Source organism: Bufo gargarizans, chromosome 6 (assembly GCF_014858855.1).
Source record: "Bufo gargarizans isolate SCDJY-AF-19 chromosome 6, ASM1485885v1, whole genome shotgun sequence".
Classification (NCBI taxonomy): Eukaryota; Metazoa; Chordata; class Amphibia; order Anura; family Bufonidae; genus Bufo; species Bufo gargarizans.
The window spans coordinates 189,912,930-189,935,298 of NC_058085.1; the positions used below are offsets into that span (position 1 = coordinate 189,912,930).

The following is a 22,369-nucleotide window of genomic DNA, read 5'->3' on the forward strand; positions in this document are numbered from 1 at the left end:
AAGGATCCCACAGTTTTTTCACCATTGAACGTGCTGCGGTGAATTTATTTAATTTGGATTTAACACTTTGGTAAAGTGCAAACATCGCTGGCACTCAAATTACTTGCAACAAGGTGTGCCGCCCTGAACTCTCGTTATTATATATATATATATATATATATATATATATCCATAGAAAAGGTCAGGCAGCACTCCTCAATATGCAGCTATAGCTGTGTAGGTGCCCGCGGTAGTCCCTCGATGCAGGACAGGGTAAATAGCACAGAAAATCCGCAGCACTCCTTGAAGTAAAAAAATGTGCAGTTTATTCACACATGTCAGAAAAGACAACGTTTCGGTTCTCTCACAGAACCTTTCTCAAGCACCTGACTTGAGAAAGGTTCTGTGAGAGAACCGAAACGTTGTCTTTTCTGACATGTGTGAATAAACTGCACATTTTTTTACTTCAAGGAGTGCTGCGGATTTTCTGTGCTATCTATATATATATATATATATATATATATATATATATGTTTCAGCTCCTCTCTATGCAGACTCTATCTCTATGGAGCCTTTGTCAAGCAGTGATAACAGTGCTCACAACAAGTGTATGAATAAGGGTTGCACTCAAGTACGAATCATTATCACCAATCAATCAATAAACAGAATTTCCAGATACAAAAAAGTATAATAACAATATAAATCAGAATAAAGTTCATTATATAATTACAATGTCAGGATCAGTGTTCAAACATGATGTATAAAAAATACAATTTCAATGAGCATGATACATTATATTCCTCAAAATTCATAATTATGATTCATTGACACTGATATATCAATCATAAAGTGCACCTGTGCTAATAAAGTGCATGATTGTGCGAAGTTGAAAATCATGAGGTGCTCACCCATAATAGTCCCCACATGTGATAACTGGTTGGCGTTCTGTAGAGTACCGTGCGCTTGTGCTAACAGCAAGCAGCGCAAGAACTACACAAACTCTCATGCATGCGTCAAGAGAGTAATGTGATGCCCACAGTTGTAATGGGACTCGCTGAATCTTAGGCTGTTCACTGCGCATGAAAGATCAACTCATAGCGGTAAGACTCGCCACTTCTGAGTCTTCCACTATATATGACAGGGCCGGTCATGACATTAAGTTGTCTAGAACTATGGGAAGAAGGGGAATAAAGTCTATGCAATTCAATAACTGGTTATAACCTGAATTATTATAGTATACCTCTATAGCTCTCCTGTGAGAAACAGGAACTGAACCGCAATTTCCATATATGACATCCACCAGAAACACACAAAGAAATCCCATTAGGAGAGAGCGGCACCGTTAGGTGTGCCCTATTTCCACCTGGAATAAAGGCGATCTGGGGTGTCCAGGAAGGATTATCAACTTCAATTGCGATACGCTCTGCAATATAGTTTACAAAAAGTACATCATGAAAAGATATATACAGTAAAAACAAACTGAAACGATGTAAAAATATACACAGGGATTTATTGTAGGGTGGCGGCTTCATGATGATCAGTCGTTCAAAAAAAATTAAAAAGCTCCTATAACTATAAAAGAAAAACAAAGAATATATTACAAAGAGCAGTGAAATGCTCGGCCACTGGCAAATCTAATTTATTTTCACAGATTATATATCTGATGCTGGTTGAGTCTAATTTGGACCTCCCAATGTCGTTTCCCCTACATACAGGAGGCGACAGGGGCATTCAAGTAGATAGACTATGTAGGTGGAATCGCATGTCAAAAATTGTTTAATGTCATATTGTGTTCCTGTATCAGGGTGTGTGAAGAAGGAACCTCTCAACATAAGAGAGCAATTGACAAAGTTGTGACATGGGTAACAACCTGTTTTGGTGGAACCAAAGTAAGCACGTAATGTACGTTTTGTTGTGCCCACATCTGCATTCACTAGCTGATCCTTAAGATTGGATGTACAGCGATAGGACAATAGAGGTGGGATATGGAATTCAGGTATATGTCTGAAATTGCTGGCTAATATAGGCCAATGTTTCTTCAAAATATCCCCCACCCGTGTACTCATGGATGAGAAATGAGAGATAAAGGGAATGCGATTTGGATCTATCCGTCCTTGTTGTTTGTAAGAGAGTGTCCCTGGTGAGAGCTAAAACGCTATTTGTATGTGTGTTCTCAAGTTTTTTAGGGTATTCCCTCTTAACAAATTTAGTTCCCATGTCCTTCAGCCTGTTCCGTAAGTCTGTCTCATAACCCAGAATCCTTTTAACCCGTAGCAGCTGACTATACAGTAAAGATTTTAGCATGGGTTTCGGATGATTACTATCATATCAGAGTAATGTGTTTTTAGCTGTAGTCTTTTTATGTAGATCAGTACTCAAAAGATCCCCATCCCTTCTCACTGTCACATCTAAAAATTGGATCTCCAATTCTGATGAGACTAATGTAAATTTAACATCTGGGTCTATATTGTTTAGAGTCTATGATGTACCTGTCCAAAGGAGGAAGACGTCATCAATGTAATGTCACCACCCCAGAATATGTCTGAAGTGGTGGCTCACATAGATACTATTCTCCTCCATGTGTGACATAAAAATGTTTGCATAATTTGGCGCCACGTTCGACCCCATTGCAGTCCCACTGAAGACCGGAGTGCTGCCTTGTTGCTGAAGACCAGGGTGCTTCCTGTGCTGCCTTGTTACTGAAGACTGGAGTGCTGCCTTGTTACCTATTTCTTCTATCGACTGTGGATTATACTAGTCCAATATCCTGCAAGGACTTTGCACCTGACACCTTGGAGTGCTGCCATTTTCCTTACGTGTGTATATTGTGGTAAGGTGAACAGAAGAGTGTATGGTAAAGTCCTGGAAGGGGTGCATATCACACCCAGCTTCCTCAACTGGGTGAGGTAAATAAAATCCAGAAGGTTAAAATGGTCTCAGCAATGTGTAGGTTGCTGAGACAGTTCTGTTAAGTTTATAGGCTGGATTTTATTGGAATGGGAGAAGGTAGGCTTGGTAGAGGGACCTCCCCAGTCCACCCAATTCCGGGACAGGTTTTCCCCTAGCCTGAGGGATCCCCAGCTGAAGCCAGCTGGGATCGTCAAGAGGAAATAAAGCACAGTCCAGGCTATCAGTCTAGGGAGAGAAATGCCTGGAGAAAGTCTGGGAAGCTGGCTGCCCTGCTGGCTAGAGATGCCGAATTCTCTGTGTGAACTGTGTTTAATAGGTGAGTTAGGAACTTCACTGTATTAGCCAGAGCCCAGACGGGCAGGTGTTTATTTTGGTTTGGTTTAATAAAAAATAAAGCAACATTTGGGCTTTAACCCTGTGCTCTGCAAGTGAATTTGTCATCGCCGCCCTACCTGAGAGTGTAACCCCTTACAATTGGTGCCGGATGCGGGCAAGCGTCCCTGCTGAAAAAGACAATAGCAGGTTGCTAAGGGCAACGGTGTGACAGTTGATGATTTAATGTCCTGGGTAAAAGCTGCAACTACAATGCAAAGTGCATCAAGTGCCATGGAGGAAATGATGAAGCAGCTGGTGCAGGCTAACCTAAGGCAACAACAGGCCATGAAGCAACAGTAGAGGTTGCATGCAGAGGATAAAAAGAGACAGGAAGAAGCCTTATATGCCCAACAGCAGGCTCAGGTGGAGGCCCAGGCTCGGCAACAGGAAACAAATAATTTGCTGATGGAGTATATTGCTGCAATAAGAGAGACTGCTGTAACTCCAGCCCCACAAGTGGAGGTAAGCCCCCCAGAGACTTTGAATGTGAGGAGGGTTGTGCAGCGGGCCTTGCAAAAACTGACACTTGATGATGATATCGAGGCCTACCTGACCGTATTTGAGAGGGTAGCGGAAAGAGAGAGGCTGCCAATAGGTCCTTGTGCCCTTTTTGACTGGTGAACCACAAAAGGCCTACTATGACCTCAGGGAGCAGGATGTCCGGGACTATGTCAAATAAAAAATGGAGATCCTGGCTCGTTTGGGCGTTACACCGGCGGTTCGTGCCCGGAGGGTCCACACGTGTAGCTACACAATGGACAAGCCTGCCCGATCTCAGATGTTTGACCTCTTCCATATTGCGTGGAAGTGGCTGGAACCTGAGTCTTCTACACCGGACCAGATCGTGAAGAAAGGAGTGGTGGATCACTACTTCAGAGCCCTCCCGGCGGAGCTGCAATGGTGGGTCGGACACAGAGACCCTAAACTGCGGATCAGCTTGTAAACCTGGTGGAAAGGTTACTGGCGACTGAGGACTTCCTCCGTGATATCCCTAACGCACCAACACCTCCCCAGAGTACCCGACCCGTGTCATCTGTGGGTAAGAGAGTTCCAGCTGTTGGGGTGTGTGGAAGGGTTCAAGAGGGAATAAGGCTTTAGAGGTTGGGCATGGGCCTAAGGCTGAGTCTCCTGGGCAGTCCGGGCCCGGAGAGGTCTTCTCACCTAGGAGTCCCGGGACACCTCAGCGCTGGAGGTGCCGAGAGTGGGGACACATTGCTGCCTATTGCCCTCTGACCTCAGAGCCCATTGAGTGTGCAGGTAGCCGAAGATAGTCGCTGTATGCAGTGCCAGTGTGTGCGGCCTCACCTGGACTAGAGATTGAGCCGCACATGTGTTCCCTGGTGATAAATGACTGCGCCGTCAGGGCCCTGTTGGACTCTGGTAGTCTGGTCAACTTAGTGCATGCCAGCTTCATGGCTGGGAATTATGTGCTGGACAAAAGAGTAAATGTGCTGTGCATCCATGGGGATGCAAAATCATACCCGGTGGCTTGCGTTAAGCTTGAGACTCCAGCTGGGACTGTATCCTACAAAGTCGGGTTCGTATTAAGACTTATGCATGATATGATATTGGGCCGGGACTTCCCCTTGTTTTGGAAGTTGTGGGAGAAGAGAAACATTCCTGCAGAATCTGTGCCTTCTCCTTTAAATAATCATTGCTATGAGGGGCCCATTGAATCCAATGGTTTAAAGGAAGAGACCATTGAAAACAATGGTGCAAAATTAAGATGTCATGTTAGCGGAAATGTCTGCTGGAAATGTGGGGTTTTGTGACGCACCTGATAATGACACTTTTCCATTGCAGGTGTTTAGCTGGCGAAGATTAAGCTTCCCCAACTGGGGAAAAAGTGTTGGCTTAGGGGTGTCTCAGGGTAACTTTGGTACAGAGCAATTGAGAGACCCCACTCTCATGAGTGCTCACGGAAATGTTACTGTGATAGATGATGTACCACAGGTACCAGAAGCTGACCAAAAATTTCCGCATTTTGCCATGAATGGAAACCTGCTGCATTGAGTTAATAAATGCAACAAACCCTATAGACGTATGGTACTAGATCTCGCACAGAACCACGTAAATCTGATCAAGCCGTGGAAAGATTGGGAGTCATTGGTGGCCACACAGACCATGATTAAGGAGGTGTCACTACCAATTCCTCCGGTAAAAATTTGTGAAGCACTGTCCGTACTCCAGAAACAGAAAGTAAAGTAGTTTCTACAGAAAAATAGAAGGAGGTTTTCTGACCTACCAGGCCGTGCCCACCTGATAAAGCATTCCATGAGAACTGAGCCCCACAGTAAGGTGAATCTAAAGCCCTACAGGATACCAGAAGCACTGATAAAGGCAGTATCCTCTGAGGTCATGCACATGCTTGAGTTAGGGGTCATTGAGGAATCTACCAGTGAGTGGTCAAGCCCTATTGTCCTAATCCCGAAGCCTAATGGGGCTTGGAGATTTTGTAATGATTTCCAGAAGCTAAATGAGGTGTCAAAATTCGATGCGTACCCCATGCCCAGAGTAGATTAACTAATTGAGAGGCTTAGGAAAGCAAGGTACATCACGGCCCTTGACCTTACAAAAGGGTATTGGCAGATACCATTATCAGATGATGCTAAAGAAAAGACGGCATTCTCCACTCCAGAGGGCTGTTCCAGTACACAGTGATGCTGTTCGGGTTACATGGAGCCCCTGCTACATTTCAGGGGTTGATGAACCTAATCTTGAAGCCACATCGTGACTATGCGGCCGCTTACCTTGATGATGTGGTCATTTTTTCATCTGATTGGAGAAGTCACCTCTGGAAGGTACAGGCCGTTATAGACTCCATTAGTAATGCTGGCCTAACTATAAACCCTGGGAAATGTGCAGTGGGTATAGAGGAAGCGAAATATCTGGGCTACACTATTGGTAAAAGGCTCATTAAACCCCAGATCAATAAAGTAGAGGCGATCCAAGACTGGCCTGGGCCCTTTATAAAAAAACTAGTCAGGGCCTTCCTTGGCATAGCAGGGCCCTACCGACGGTTCGTACCGGATTTTGCCTTGATGGCAGCACCATTGACTGACTTAACGAAAGGCCCTAAATCAGTAATGGTGAAGTGGACCCCAGAGGCAGAAAAGGCCTTTCAAAGCCTAAAGTCTGCTCTATGTCAACAGCCAGTGCTCATTTCGGAAAAAAGTTTCTGGTCCAGACTGATGCATCTGAGACAGGCTTGTTAGCGGTCCTGTCACAGGTGATAAATGGTGAGGAACACCTAATGATGTATCTAAGTAGGAAGTTGACCCCGGCAGAGAAAAATTATGCCATAGTGGAACGAGGGTGTCTGGCTATGAAATTGTCTCTGGAGTCACTTAAATATTACCCGCTGGGTAGGAAATTTCTGTTGGTAACTTGGATGAAAACAAACAGGGAGAAAAACGCAAGAGTGACCAAAGCCCACTACAGTGCCTCCTAGTAATGCTAAAGTCTAGGGTAATGACTCCAGTAGTATTAAAGCCCTCATAACGTGCCCCAGCAATAAATAAAGCCAATCATAGTGCCACCTAGTAGTAATAAAGCACCCATAGTATGCCCAAGAAGTAATAATGTCAACCTAAAGTGCCCCCCAGTAGTACTAATGCCCCCTATAATGCCCAAGAAGTAAAAAGAAAAGCCCACCAGAGTTCCTCAAATAGTATTAAAGTCAGTAATAATTACCCCAGTAGTATTACAGTCCCCTTAGTGTGCCTGCAGTCATAATAAAGTCCACTATAGTACCACTCAATAGTAACAAAGCAGCCAGAGAATTCCCCAGAAGTAATAATGCCCTAATATTGTGGTCCCAGTCAGGGGCGGATTAAGTGGCCCAAAAGCCCGGGGCTGTTTCTCGAGCTTGGGCCCACGAGAAAATAACAGTATACTACACAGTATATCATTCTCCATCCCAGCCATAATGATAAAGACATATTTAGATGGACATTAAATTCTGCACGGTCACACATACAGGGTGCACTACATATCTATTACATCCAGTGATGTCTCCTCTGATGTAGATGTTCTCTTTCCTCATTTTCTTCACCGGAAGCAGACCATGTTATTTTAGTCAACTCTCTGCAGAGTATACCACACAAACTTCTTACTTTCCTCAGTTTTCCATTATCCACTCCCTAAAGTATTCTCAGCAGTTATAATGCCCCCTATAGCAACCCCAATAGTTACACTGCATCCTATGGCGCCTCCAGTAGCTATGTGCTTATGGCCCCCAGTAGAGTCTATTGCCCCATTCACATAGCTGTATAAGGGCTTGTTTGCTGCAGGACAAGTTGCACTTTTTAATGGCACCATTTATTATGGTATACAATGTAAGGGAAAACTGGAAAAAAAATTGCACATGTAATGAAATTGGAAAAAAACAACACAAAAGCGCCATAGTTGTATGGGTTTTGTTAGTACAGCGTTCCCTATGCGGTAAAACTGACCTGTTACTATCATCCAGATTATATCGGCACCAAACTTGTATGTCTTGTTTGTGTTTTAATACCCCCAAAAAAAATTAAGCTTTGGAAAACAGTAATTTTTTCTTTGTATCACCATATTCTGACTTTTTTCTTTATTATAACTATGTGTGAGGGCTCATTTTTTGTAGGGTGATCTTTTTTTCCAGGCAGATGAAGAGATGAAAAATGGCAAATTGGCCGAGTGTCTGCCGTTTTTAACCCCTTAGCGCAGAACGCCGTGCATGTACGGCGGGGAAAACTGTGCCAGAACGCAAAACGCCGTACATGCACGGCGTTCATTTAAATGCTCCCCTGCCGAGATCGCGCACCTGATGCGCATATTACCGTGCTGTATCAGGGACCAAACATCTCCCCCTTGACAGCCAGGGACCGATCAGCTGTGGTCCCGGCTGCAGATCACCGCCGCAGATCCCGTTCGTTCACATGAGCGATATCATGCGTGTGCGCATGCGCGCACACATCTCCTCCTCTTCAGGCACCCGGCTGTCGCTGAAATGAGAGGATCGGAGATGAGAAATAGCTGTCTGAACATAATTCATTGTGATTGGTCCTGACTGTGGACCAATCACAATGAGTTATGTACAGGACGCTATCTCTCAACTTCGATCCTGTCATTTCAGTCAGAGAAGTTGGAGGCAGTGCAGTTAGACCTGTGATAAAACACACACACACACCAAAAGTGCCCCTCATCTGTCCCCTGTGATCCTCATCACCCCTCATTTGTTTCCTGTGCCCTTCATCACCCACTTATTAGTCCCCTGTGACCCTGTGCCTGTGTGCTGTCTGCCAATAGTGACAGTACATCAGCATCCCAGTCCCTGTCATCCATACCTGTTTTTGGCAAATCATTAGGGTTAGTTAGGGTGTTATTAGGGTTAGAGCTCTTATTTTAGGGTAAGTTAGACGTTTATTGAAAAAAAAATAAAAAATAAAAAAATTAAAAAAAAATAAAAAAAATAAAAAAAAATAATAATAAAAAAATTATAAAAAAATATTGGGGACGTCCGTACTTGTCCCCGATTATAAATACTCTGTTTCAACCCCCCCCCCATACCTCCGAACCTCTATCTTTTACCAGTAATATAAAGCTCCACAATTTTATTTTTCAATTTTTTCCTGAATATATATATATATATATATAAATTTTACAAAATGTCTCAACGGGTGTACAGCGCCGAGGAGGCTTATGAAATACTTGCCTCAGAGTCTGACGCTGACAGTGGAGAAGAAGAATCTTTTCTTGTGTATAGCTCTTCTTCTGATTCATCAATTGACGAACCCTCTCACAGACGCAGTAGAGTTAGCAGCGCATCAGCTTCTACAAATGACCCCAGCTGGACTTCTGCTACTAACTTTGTACCTCAGTTGCCGGACTTTACGGCCACTACAGGCATTCATGTGAACACTGCAGGGTTCACGGAAGCTGATTTCTTCCACCTTTTTTTTTCTGATGAATTGATAGACATGATGGTGGAGCAAACTAATATTTATGCGAATCAATTTTTAGCTGCCCACCCCAACTCATACTATGCAAGACCCCTTCAGTGGACTCCCACGACCCCTTTGGAGATGAAAAAATTTTGGGGTCTAATACTTAATATGGGGATAATTAAAAAACCATCACTACGGTCATATTGGAGTAATGACCTTCTACATCACACACCACTATACCGCACCATTATGTCAAGGACCCGATTCGAAAGTCTCCTGAAATTTCTACATTATAACAATAATGCAGATTGTCCACCCCCTAATGATCCTATATACGATCGTTTATACAAAATTCGGCCCATTATAGATCATTATAATCTCAAGTTTGCCCAAGTCTACACCCCCCAAAAGCATCTGTCCATTGATGAATCCCTTGTGCACTTCAAGGGCAGACTGCATTTTCGCCAATACCTGCCCAACAAACGGGCCAGATATGGCATCAAACTCTACAAACTATGTGAAAGCCAAAGTGGCTATACCCATAAATTTAGAGTTTACGAGGGAAAAGATTCAAAAATTGAACCCCCAGAGTGCCCCCCTATTCTTGGAATAGCAGGAAAAATCGTATGGGACTTGATTCACCCCCTGCTAGGTCAAGGGTACAACTTGTACCTTGACAACTTCTACACAAGTGTCCCACTACTGAAATGCCTGTTTTCCAGAGACACTGTTGCATGCGGTACTATCCGACGAAACCAAAAACATCTGCCTAAAAATTTTATAGACCAAAGGATAAGAGTGAGGGAAAGCAGGGCAGTTTGCAATGATAACATGATGCTTGTTAAGTACAAAGACAAGCGTGACGTCTTTGTACTTACTACCATACATGCCGACAGATCAACCCCTGTTCCAGTTCGTGGATCCACAGAATCAGTCCCCAAACCTGTGTGCATCCAGGACTATAATAAGTTTATGGGAGGGGTGGATCTGTCAGACCAGGTACTGCAACCATACAGTGCCCTCCGCAAAACTCGGGCATGGTATAAAAAATTGGCATTGCACCTGACGCAAATTGCCCTCTATAATGCTTTTGTAATTTACAGAAGTGCAGGAAACAGAAGAAAATTCCTGCACTTTCAAGAAAAAGTAATAAAGAACTTTTTATTTGGGGAACAGGAAGGGGAAGGGAGCAGGGCCACAGGAAGTGAGAGCAGAATAATACGAGGACAGCATTTCCCTGGGGTAGTTCCCCCCACAGAGACACGGAGAAGGCCACAAAAAAGGTGTCGGGTATGCTCCAGAAATGGAATCAGGAAAGACACAATTCATTATTGTGAGACGTGCCCCTCAAAGCCGGGTCTTTGCATAAAAGATTGCTTTAGAATCTACCACACCTCTGTTGACTTTAACTAAACCCCCTTTGATCATTTTATAAAACACCCCCTTGAAACTGTATGCTGGTAAAAATTCTAGTTTCCCGTTTCTCCACATTTCAATTGGCATTCTAATAAAACCCATAACAAAGCTAAAAATTCTCATTACACCCCTAGATGAATACCTTGACGGGTGTTATTTTACAAAAGGGGACTAGAACTTTGCTTATATATATATATATATATATATATATATATATATATATATAAAATTTGTAGGATACGGAATACATCAGGTGATGCTTATCAGTACACTGAACTTTACAGTGTGCCCATACAGCAGTTTACGGCCACATATGAAGTGTTGCCATATTCAGGAGAGAATGGGTAACAAATTGTGGGTGTAATTTAGTCTGTTACCCCTCGTGAAAATAAATAATGTGGGCCTAAAGAGACATTTTCTTGTAAAAAATTAAGATTTTCCTTTTTACAGCCAAATATTTCTAAATTCTATGAAACGCTTGTTGGGTCAAAGTGCTCGCTACATGCCTTGAAAAATTCCTTGGGGGTGTAGTTTCCAAAATGGGTTCACTTCTTGGGGTTTTCCACTGTGGAGGTACCTCAGGGTGTCTTCAAATGTGACATGGCACCTGAAAATTATTCCAGCGAAATCTGCCCTTCAAAAGCCATATAGCGGTCCTTTCCTTCTGCGCCCTGCCGTGTTACCATACAGCAGTTTGCGGCCACTTATGGGGTGTTTCTGTAAACGGCAGAGTCAGGGCAATAAAGATACAGTCTTGTTTGGCTGTTAACCCTTTGTTAGTGGAAAAAATGGGTTAAAATGGAAGATTAGGCAAAAAAATTTAATTCTCAAATTTCATCCCCATTTGCCAATAACTCTTGTGCAACACCTAAAGGGTTAACGACGTATGTAAAATCAGTTTTGAATACCTTGAGGGGTGTAGTTTCTTAGATGGGACACTTTTAGGGACTTTCTACTCTAGGGGTGCATCAGGGGGGCTTCAAATGGGACATGGTGTCAAAAAACCAGTCCAGCAAAATCTGCCTTCCAAAAACCAAATGGCGCACCTTTCACTCTACGCCCCGCTGTGTGGCCGTACAGTAGTTTACGGACACATATTGGGTGTTTCTGTAAACAGCAGAGTCAGGGCAATAAAGATACAGTCTTGTTTGGCTGTTAACCCTTGCTTTTTTAGTGGAAAAAATGGGTTAAAATGGAAAATTAGGCAAAAAAATGAAATTCTCAAATTTCATCCCCATTTGCCAATAACTCTTGTGCAACACCTAAAGGGTTAACGAAGTTTGTAAAATCAGTTTTGAATACCCTGAGGGGTGTAGTTTCTTAGATGGGACACTTTTAGGGACTTTCTACTCTAGGGGTGCATCAGGGGGGCTTCAAATGGGACATGGTGTCAAAAAACCAGTCCAGCAAAATCTGCCTTCCAAAAACCAAATGGCGCACCTTTCACTCTACGCCCCGCTGTGTGGCCGTACAGTAGTTTACGGACACATATTGGGTGTTTCTGTAAACAGCAGAGTCAGGGCAATAAAGATACAGTCTTGTTTGGCTGTTAACCCTTGCTTTGTTAGTGGAAAAAATGGGTTAAAATGGAAAATTAGGCAAAAAAATGAAATTCTCAAATTTCATCCCCATTTGCCAATAACTCTTGTGCAACACCTAAAGGGTTAACGAAGTTTGTAAAATCAGTTTTGAATACCCTGAGGGGTGTAGTTTCTTAGATGGGACACTTTTAGGGACTTTCTACTCTAGGGGTGCATCAGGGGGGCTTCAAATGGGACATGGTGTCAAAAAACCAGTCCAGCAAAATCTGCCTTCCAAAAACCAAATGGCGCACCTTTCACTCTACGCCCCGCTGTGTGGCCGTACAGTAGTTTACGGACACATATTGGGTGTTTCTGTAAACAGCAGAGTCAGGGCAATAAAGATACCGTCTTGTTTGGCTGTTAACCCTTGCTTTGTTAGTGGAAAAAATGGGTTAAAATGGAAAATTAGGCAAAAAAATGAAATTCTCAAATTTCATCCCCATTTGCCAATAACTCTTGTGCAACACCTAAAGGGTTAACAAAGTTTGTAAAATCAGTTTTGAATACCCTGAGGGGTGTAGTTTCTTAGATGGGACACTTTTAGGGACTTTCTACTCTAGGGGTGCATCAGGGGGGCTTCAAATGGGACATGGTGTCAAAAAACCAGTCCAGCAAAATCTGCCTTCCAAAAACCAAACGGCGCACCTTTCACTCTACGCCCCGCTGTGTGGCCGTACAGTAGTTTACGGACACATATTGGGTGTTTCTGTAAACAGCAGAGTCAGGGCAATAAAGATACAGTCTTGTTTGGCTGTTAACCCTTGCTTTGTTAGTGGAAAAAATGGGTTAAAATGGAAAATTAGGCAAAAAAATGAAATTCTCAAATTTCATCCCCATTTGCCAATAACTCTTGTGCAACACCTAAAGGGTTAACGAAGTTTGTAAAATCAGTTTTGAATACCTTGAGGGGTGTAGTTTATAGAATGGGGTCATTTATGGGTGGTTTCTGTTATGTAAGCCTCGCAAAGTGACTTCAGACCTGTAGTGGTCCCTAAAAATTGGGTTTTTGTAAATTTCTGAAAAATTTCAAGATTTGCTTCTAAACTTCTAAGCCTTGTAACATCCCCAAAAAATAAAATATCATTCCCAAAATAATTCAAACATGAAGTAGACATATGGGGAATGTAAAGTCATCACAATTTTGGGGGGTATTACTATGTATTACAGAAGTAGAGAAACTGAAACTTTGAAATTTGCACATTTTTCCAATTTTTTTGTAAAATAGGTATTTTTTTATGCAAAAAAATAAACTTTTATGACCCAATTTTCGCAGTGTCATGAAGTACAATATGTGACGAAAAAACAATCTCAGAATGGCCTGGATAAGTCAAAGTGTTTTAAAGTTATCACCACTTAAAGTGACACTGGTCAGATTTGCAAAAAATGGCCTGGTCCTTAAGGTGAAATAAGGCTGTGTCCTTAAGGGGTTAAAGACAATATTCGCTTACAAGTGGTACGGCGGTAGGGTAGTGGATAATCATGCTAATTAAGGGTTACTAGGAGGATGACTAAGCAGTGGTATATAATACATTACATAAAGGTTTATTTTTTTTATTCTGCAGCATCTTCACATACGGGTGCAGCAGTGTCATTATTATTTGGAGGCAATTTTGCATGACAATCTACCATTTTTCTGCAGTTACAGAAACAGTGAATTTTGTGGCTATTTTGCACTGCCAATTATCTGCCTCCCAAGAAACTACATGGCCAACAAGAGAGAAGACCAGAAGAGTCTTTTTTTTCCCTTTGGCCATGCTGTTTCTTGAAAGGTCGCTAAATTCAGTGGTTATGTAACTTCATAAATACACATATTGCAGACTGGCATTCAACATGTCCCAAAGCCACAAGGTTAGCTCCCAGCCCCACATTGCCCCTTACAGGCAGCACTCATGGCCTGCAGACTTGAAGCAGCATTGTCTCAGGGCAGTGCCTGACTGCAGTGTTCTGTGCAGTGCTCCAAGCAATGTGCTCACCCTTAGGCCTCTTTCACACTACTGTATGGCTATTTCAGTGTTTTGCGGTCCGTTTTTCACGGATCCGTTGTTTTGTTTTTTTGTTTCCATTGTGTTTCCGTTTCCGTTCCATTTTTCCGTATGGCATATACAGTACAGTATACAGTAATTACATAGAAAAAATTCGGCTGGGCATAACATTTTCAATAGATGGTTCCGCAAAAACAGAATAGATCCGGAAGACATACGGATGCATTTCCATATGTGTTCCGTTTTTTTTGCGGACCCATTGACTTGAATGGAGCCAAGGAACGTGATTTGCGGGCAATAATAGGACATGTTCTATGTTTCAACGGAACGGAAAAATGGAAATACAGAAACGGAATGCATACGGAGAACATTCAGCTTTTTTTGCGGAACCATTAAAATGAATAGTTCCGTATACGGAACGGAAAAAACAGCCCGCAAAACGGGAAAAAAAAAATGGTAGTGTGAAAGAGGCCTTAAAGCCGTCTCCTGCTGCCTCATTCTTCTCTTCTTGCTGGAATGCTCCTGTACTCTTGGCCAGCATGGAGGCGGTGCTGACTCTAAGTCCAGTGCAGAACATTTTGACTCAAACGTCAGGACGTTATAACTGTAGGCCTGCTGTAGATTGTTAGTGTGGCACTGTGACTCGCGGCAGTGCTGTGCTTTATACTGTGTGACTGCAAATCAATAAGGGGCATTTGGAGCGGCGATGGGGCCCACAGTGACGACAGGATTGGGGCTGCCGACCCAAACGCTCCTATTATAATCTGCCACTGGTCCCAGTAGTAATAGAGCCCACCATAGTGTAACTCCAGTAGTAATCAAGCCTCATAATGCTGTCCCAAAAGACAAATAGCCCTTTTAGTGCCACCAGCAGTACTAATATCCCTATAGTGCCCCTAGTAATAATGATAACTTGGGGCTCAATAGTATTCTGCCCCAAGGTGCCAAAGGAAAATAACAAAACCAAATATTCCACTTCCATGCCACTGTCTGCAAGGTGGCGCAGGACAGAAGCCTTTTCTGGGCTGTGGCCTAAGCTGCTTGTATCCCAGCTGATACGGTCCCGATAATGTTATTGTGCCTCCTGTGCCATCCTCTGATAAGCTCCAGGCCTAGTGGCCTGTAGCTTTATGAGAGTGAACAGTAGAGAAAAGACATCAGCTCCCATGTCAGGCCATAGTATTCACCTGTATCACCGTCACAAGAACAGTTATATAGTTGAATGTGGAAAAGCCGTAGGAATCAGCAATTAAATATTGGTGGATTCTCAGGAAGTCCCGTGTACCCCCTCAACTTGCACTGCATCCCCCCTGAGATGCGTGTAGTATAGGATGAGAAATAGTGATCCAGATAATGATTTAGTCCTAACATATTTTTCGGATTATAAAATGCACCTAGGATTTGGAGGAGGAAAATAAGAATTTTCTTTTTTTTTCATCAAACCTCACAGCAGACCCCCAAATTAGATACCCATTCTTCATCAAACCTCTAACCCTCATCAGACCCCAAATCAGCCCCTGTCAGACCTCAGATCAGACATTACAAAATAAATAAACCTACCTCACTTTCTCTGGATGGCACCGCAGATCCAGGACACACTGTTCCATCACTTCTTCTGGGTCCTGCTGTGTACTGTGACCTGACGGCGCACAGCTTCAGGTCATAATAAGCGCCTCTTGCACTATGGCCTGCCACTGTGCCTGGTCAGGATACCATAGCAGGACCCATAAGAAGACTAGGGAAGGTGTGTACAGCCAGCACAATGCTGCCCACACCTCCCCGTGTCTCCCGCATGCTAATGATCGCTGGAAGCGATAAAGTGCACATTTGCTAGCAACACAGCTTACCAGAAAGTGTTGTGCAAATCAAGGCACAACAACGAGAATAGCATGCTATATCCAATCAGCATAGGTATGTAGGAGAATGGTCCCTCCCTTCAAACCAATGGTCATGGAATTCAATGCAAAGGAGACAAAGAGAAATTGGGACTCGGAAGCAAGGCCCTAGAGTATCCAAAGGTTTATTATAATACTATATAAAATAATAAAAGATGTACAAATAAGGGATTCAGCGCAACAAATGTATGAATATGCCTAATGGAGAGCACATGTTTTATTGTTTTATACAGTATTGTCATAAACCTTTGGATACTCTAGGGTAGCCCTTCTGAATCCCTATTTTAATTTGTCTGATGGTGTGATGGAACTGACTGATGCAGGTCACCCATCCAGGAAACTGCACACCCACTGCCAGCCTTACTGGTAGTGGGCCCTGCTTACAGCGGAATAACCATACCAATAGTGACAATCCCACTCAGGAACGTAACTAGTTAATGATGAGCTGTTCCTGCAGGTGGTATAGAAGCGTATCTTGAGTTCTGTAGGTAGCTGCTAACAGGTGGAGCGAGTAGTCATACTAGCTGGGGCCAAAAACAGAGCAGTCAAACACCAAAGCCAAAGCAGTAACCAAGAGCAGTAACAAAAATAAGCGGAGTCAGAACCAAAAAAGACAAAAGTTACTGAGACACACAGGCTGGAAAATGGTCACTAAACAGTCAGAGCTCAAACACTGTAGCAGGCAAGGAGAAAGCAAAGAATAATTGGGCAAACAGATCTAACACAAAGGAACCAGGTTAAAATTACAATTATTGGCATTCCAAGATATAATCTTATTTGCACTTTAAAACATGTTGCTCCTTGGCTACATTTGAGGACGGATTTACACGTGTATGATGCTGTAAGTGTGAGTTAGTTAAATCTGAGATCTTGCCATGACACATCCAAGTAGTGACTGCAGTGACTGTTCATGCATCAATATCCTGAAGTGTAGAGGCACATTCGTAGTTGCGGCTCTACTAGCTGAAGCAAAGCCCCTGCACTTGCGCTGCTCCCCTGAGTAGCATGTGATTGTCAAGGCCCAGCAAAATGTTCAGTCCTGTTAAACAAGAGGCAGATGGGCACTTCACCTACGTGGATAGCCCCTCACAGGTGAACAAATCATGCTAATGAGACAAATCGATTTGTTAGAAAACAACATTAAGCCTCTCTGATGCCAGCAGAACTAAGATGTGCTAATTTGCATATATTTTCCCAGAAAGACAGAGCAAGCATTCGCTGGACTACAATACTCTTCATTCATACTACATGGTCTCCATAATGAGAAAGAGTACCTCCCAGTATCTGACAAAGATCACTCAGCTAATCAGGGCAATTTTCTCTTGAGACACTTAGGAGTTAATTTATTAAGGCCAGCATTTTAGATGCCGGTCTTAATAAGCCCCTTAGCTGGTGACCCACCCACATCACACCCACTTTTTTAGACCTGGCGCGAGGAGGAAAAGTGACAGATTGCAACGCAAATAACCTTTGCGCCGCAATCTGTGTCACAAATATGCCTAATATAAATGATCCCCTTAATTTTCTTTTCCTTTTGGAAGGAGAACTGTCTTGCATGTCTCTTTTCCAGTGCAGTTTCATATGTCAGTCTTCCTCTGATCTTCTACAACATATATATTTCCTCTGGATTCTGAGAGAAGAAAGTATAATCCTAGCAGACCTTAGTGTCATATACTCTTTTTCTACGAAATCGGAACATATTTGATTTGGTTAGAATTAATTCAGACCTGAATACAATTTTTGGAAAAATTCACAGGATCAGACACAAAACTAATTTCAAGAAATTCACTCACCTCTAGTGTGAACATACCCTTATCATAACTGTGCATCACATATAATCTATTAGTACAGAATCATAATCGCATTGTAGATTCTTTAAACATTCATAAGGAATAGGTACCAGAATTTTTACATTTGTAAAGACACATTTATAATGCCACATTTTACATATGTCTATATAATTCTTGCCAAAATGCAAAGTAGGGTTGGATCCTACTAGAAAAAAGCAGAAAAGACAAACCTAGAGGAAAGGTTTCTCTGCTTTCCTATGGTGGGATGCAGTTTTTGAAGAATATTAAGAATGTGTCCTTAGACGGATAGATGTCTCATGGATAGTGCCTAACTCCGGACCTCCTATGTAGTGCTGGTGCACCCAATTCCTGATGCTATCAAACATAAGGATTGTGTCAAGGAAAATTTGCAACATGCTGGAATAATTGCTTGCGTGGTCAAGCTCTCCTTTTTATCACATGCATTCATCCTATCCTGCATATGCAGGCTCTAGCGAAGATAGCCAAATTGGTTCTGAAAATTTGCCCATGTGTTAGCATGAATAAAATTAAATTATGATAAATTATCCCATATTTAAAATGTTATGAGTACAAGATGATACCAGATTTCATGCATTATTTTCTGTAGTACTATGTCAATCAGAATCTAGTACTTGATATGCTGCTGGGCTCAGGGCCATAAAGCAGATGGGTTAAGAGCAATTAGAATTATTGACAGCCTGGACGGTAGTGACCTTCTCTTCTGTCATTAGTATGGTAATTAAATGGACTGGTCACTTGCAGTAAAGCACGTTTTCATTAAATTAATGGTTGCTGATACATATAGATACTGGCAAACCTAATAAAATACAGGCCTACGGTACATTCACGGATCAAACAGTTTTACAGACATTCGGCCATTAAATCAATGAGGATCAAAGTTATGATGAAAATAGTTTACATTCATATTTGTATTAAATTATAAGAGTTCTGTAGTCTCAAATGATTTATATTAGGAATTTCAATTTTCATAGTATTTTCTCTGGCGTGTAGTGCCTTTTAAGTTTTGTTATTGTTTGATGTAATGTTGTCTTTATGCACTTTGTAGCTAGGCATTGGAAGCATATAACGGGTCAGGACAACCTTGTATGGTGGCGACAATAGATTTTATGGGGCTCTACAGTACCTATGTGAGCCACAAATTTGATACAGAGGCATACATGGTATAATGGTATACACTCAATCATCAAACGCCGTGAATCTCTGAAGGCCACTAAAGAAAACGTTATAAATAACAAATTCCATTTATTATAATGCTTCATCGATGTGACAAACAAGACAGACAGCTGCAGACTAAATATTCTTGAAAGTGTTACATACATTGTAGCATGTATGACATTACATGTACATACTGTACCTCAACATTGTCGGCACTAGTTTTATATGTGGTGGGCAAGTAATAGGATGTAAACACAAATTATCAACACAATTTCTCAATTTTTCTGGTATATCTGCATTGCAAAATATGGCCATGAGCAGGAACATATAAGGACAAACTAAATGGACCATGTGGTCTTTTTCTGCCATCAGACTCCTCATTGTCTATCATATTTATGAACCTGAACCCTCTGCCATGATTTTGATTCAGAATAGTAGGGTTTGGTATTTGAATTGTAAGCACGACGATTGAATTCTTACCATTTTCTGCAATAAAAAATAAAGTGATACAGGCCAAACTATGTATTATTAGAACTGTAATATTCTATTCATTAGCTCATCAAAACTAGCAAAACTCATAGAATATGATGTGTACTGTTCATGCATATGACTATGAACATATTGTACAGAACCATTATAAGGCTTCCATGGATGTGGCTGGATCCTCTACTGTGCCTCTTTATTTTTGAGTCTCTTATTCCTTATCAGACAAAAAATAGTTGTATACCCTGAACTCCCGCTTTATATGTATACATTATGTATGCTTCCAGGGGAGAAAATATGCACTCAGCACCCATATGGTACAGCACAGAGTCTGTGTGGCTCCAAACTTTACATATAGGCTTTGTGCCCCTGCACATGAGCCCTAGACATCATGATGGAGGAAACACGGAAAATGTAGGTAAATAGTAAAACACATGAACAAAGAATGTACATATGTAATAACGCTATTTAAAATGCATCATTTCTAACCAAATCATTTACTTCTTAATAAATACAATGTATCTATTAGATAGGCAATACTATTAATTTGTGATGATGCCTGCATTTCTCCTCATAGCCACATTATATAAATGTACAATCTCTATACAGTACAGAAGGCATTCAATGCTTTCTTTGAAATCAGATTACAAACTGCTCAGAAGTTAATCCTTTGGCCACAGGAAGAAGCAGCACAAATTGAAAGAGAAAATAATAGCAAAGGAGCAATAAGTGCACCAGGTAGAAGGACATAGAAAGGTTCTCGATAGATGTAAGGGTATATGACACATGAGTGACATACCTTGATTTAGAGCCATCGCTGAGTGAGTGGAATGTGCAGCTGCACTGAGATGGGCAGGAAAAGCAAAAGAAAGGAAGACTTCCAAACACCAGGCAACCAAAGATGACCAAAGAGACACACATGGTGAACTAACCATGAGTAGCACCTTTGGGAAGCTGAAGATATTCACAGGTTGTACCTGATCACATCTTGTTAAGTGTCTTCGGCTTCCAGTCACAGACTGATGCTTTAGCTGCAGCTCAGTCCATCAGATAAAATAGGATAGGGGATTAGTGAGAGGACTTGGTTATTTTCCTGTCGCTGCCTATTGCTTCCTGGAATGTCATAGGAAGGCGTCTATCTAAGCCGCTATGAAAGAAAGCCACAGGGTTAGACAACTACGTATGGAATTTCCGGACACAATTTGTTTCTAAAATGTAGCACTTAATTTCAGAGACAAACAATTTTATATTTGACCTGCTGTTTTATAAAAAGCTGTATGAAAATATTAAGATGTAAATAATTTACTAATGAAAGTTCATTTCTGCAGCTCCCAGATTAGCAGCGGATTGGACTGATTTGCTTCCTAGGGAATTATTGAAATAGATAATTTTAAAACATCATACTGTGCATTAATAATCTGTGAAAATACATGTACAGTGTCCCCTTTCAAACAAAAACATGGTTCGCCAGAAAGCCAGAATAAAACATAAGAGGAGCCCTTAAAGGCAAAACCTGTATAGTAAAATCACTGAAAATAATGCACTAACACAGTAGATACAAATATAATATATAGACTAAGCCCTCATTCTGATATTTAAAATCTGAGATTCTCAGCCAATATATTTTTATCAAAACACACACGATTCAGTCAGGCAGGACCTACTCTAAACCAATCTATACCATTGGGCATCTACATTCAGCAAAGCAGACCCTGAACATATAGTGCGCTTTGTTACCTCTGTGTGCACAAAGCAACCAATGAGAGGAGGAGCACACACAGCTAAACATAAAAAACATCCTGCACAATGTAATATAAATAAATACGTGGAAATACATGGCAACATTTTGAAAAGAAAAATCACTGAAAATGATGTACTAAGGCTACTTTCACATATCCGTTGTTCTTTCTGGTTTTAAGATCAGGCATAGGCTCTCAACGCTTCAGTTTTGTCCCCATTCATTGTTAATGGGTACAAAACTGAACAAACCGGAATGGAGTGCACTAGAATGCATTTCGTTTGTTGCGTTCCCATGAGAGACACAAAACTGCTGTGAGCAGTATTTTTGTGTGCGGCATGGGAAACTGAAGAAGCAGGATCGGCACCAAAAACCATGTAAGCCAATAGTGCCGAATCCGGCTTTTTTTGGACATGGTTGCATCGCAGGTGATGCTAGGGAGTCTTGTCCCCATCGCATCCAGCTATTGACTGCCCCCGTCTATAAGCGGCAATACAGGGATCAGGAGTGATGCGGGTGCCAAAGAGCGGGGTAAGTATAATCTATATAAGGGGCGCAGGCATTGGAGGGGTCATTAAAGGTGTTAGATAACCCATCTAATTTAAATGGGACTTAGCGCAATTCCAATGGCAGACATTTAGCCCCTCATATGCTGAGGTCAAATGTGACCATATGTCTAACATAAAAACTTGATTTAACTTGAAATTTAGCATCAAGCCTCAATCATCCATTTACGTATATTCAGTTTCCACACGTTTAGAATTTTCATTTTTTGAGGATTGTTTAATGTAATTAAACCAGCATATATATGTGATTACTACAAGACACAAGGTATAGCAGCTATCTACCTGTGTGTGTGTGTATATACTGTATATATATACAAACCGGATTCCCAAAAAGTTGGGACACTAAACAAATTGTGAATAAAAACTGAATGCAATGATGTGGAGATGGCAAATGTCAATATTTTATTTGTAATAGAACATAGATGACAGATCAAATGTTTAATCCGAGTAAATGTATCATTTTAAAGGAAAAATACATTGATTCAAATTTTCACGGTGTCAACAAATCCCAAAAAAGTTGGCACAAGTAGC

At 41.7% G+C, this 22,369-nt stretch overlaps 1 protein-coding gene across 1 annotated transcript in view; it reads right to left on the bottom strand.

Moving 5' to 3' along the window:
- The window catches only part of LRIT1 (leucine rich repeat, Ig-like and transmembrane domains 1), a 64,693-nt gene extending 44,071 nt beyond the window's left edge, over positions 1-20,622 (bottom strand). The window contains exon 1 of the mRNA XM_044298192.1: positions 20,334-20,622. Within this exon, the coding sequence (XP_044154127.1) occupies positions 20,334-20,455 (122 nt within the window). The 5' untranslated portion in view covers positions 20,456-20,622. The remainder of the gene's footprint in view (positions 1-20,333) is intronic.
- Positions 20,623-22,369: the final 1,747 nt, after the last annotated feature.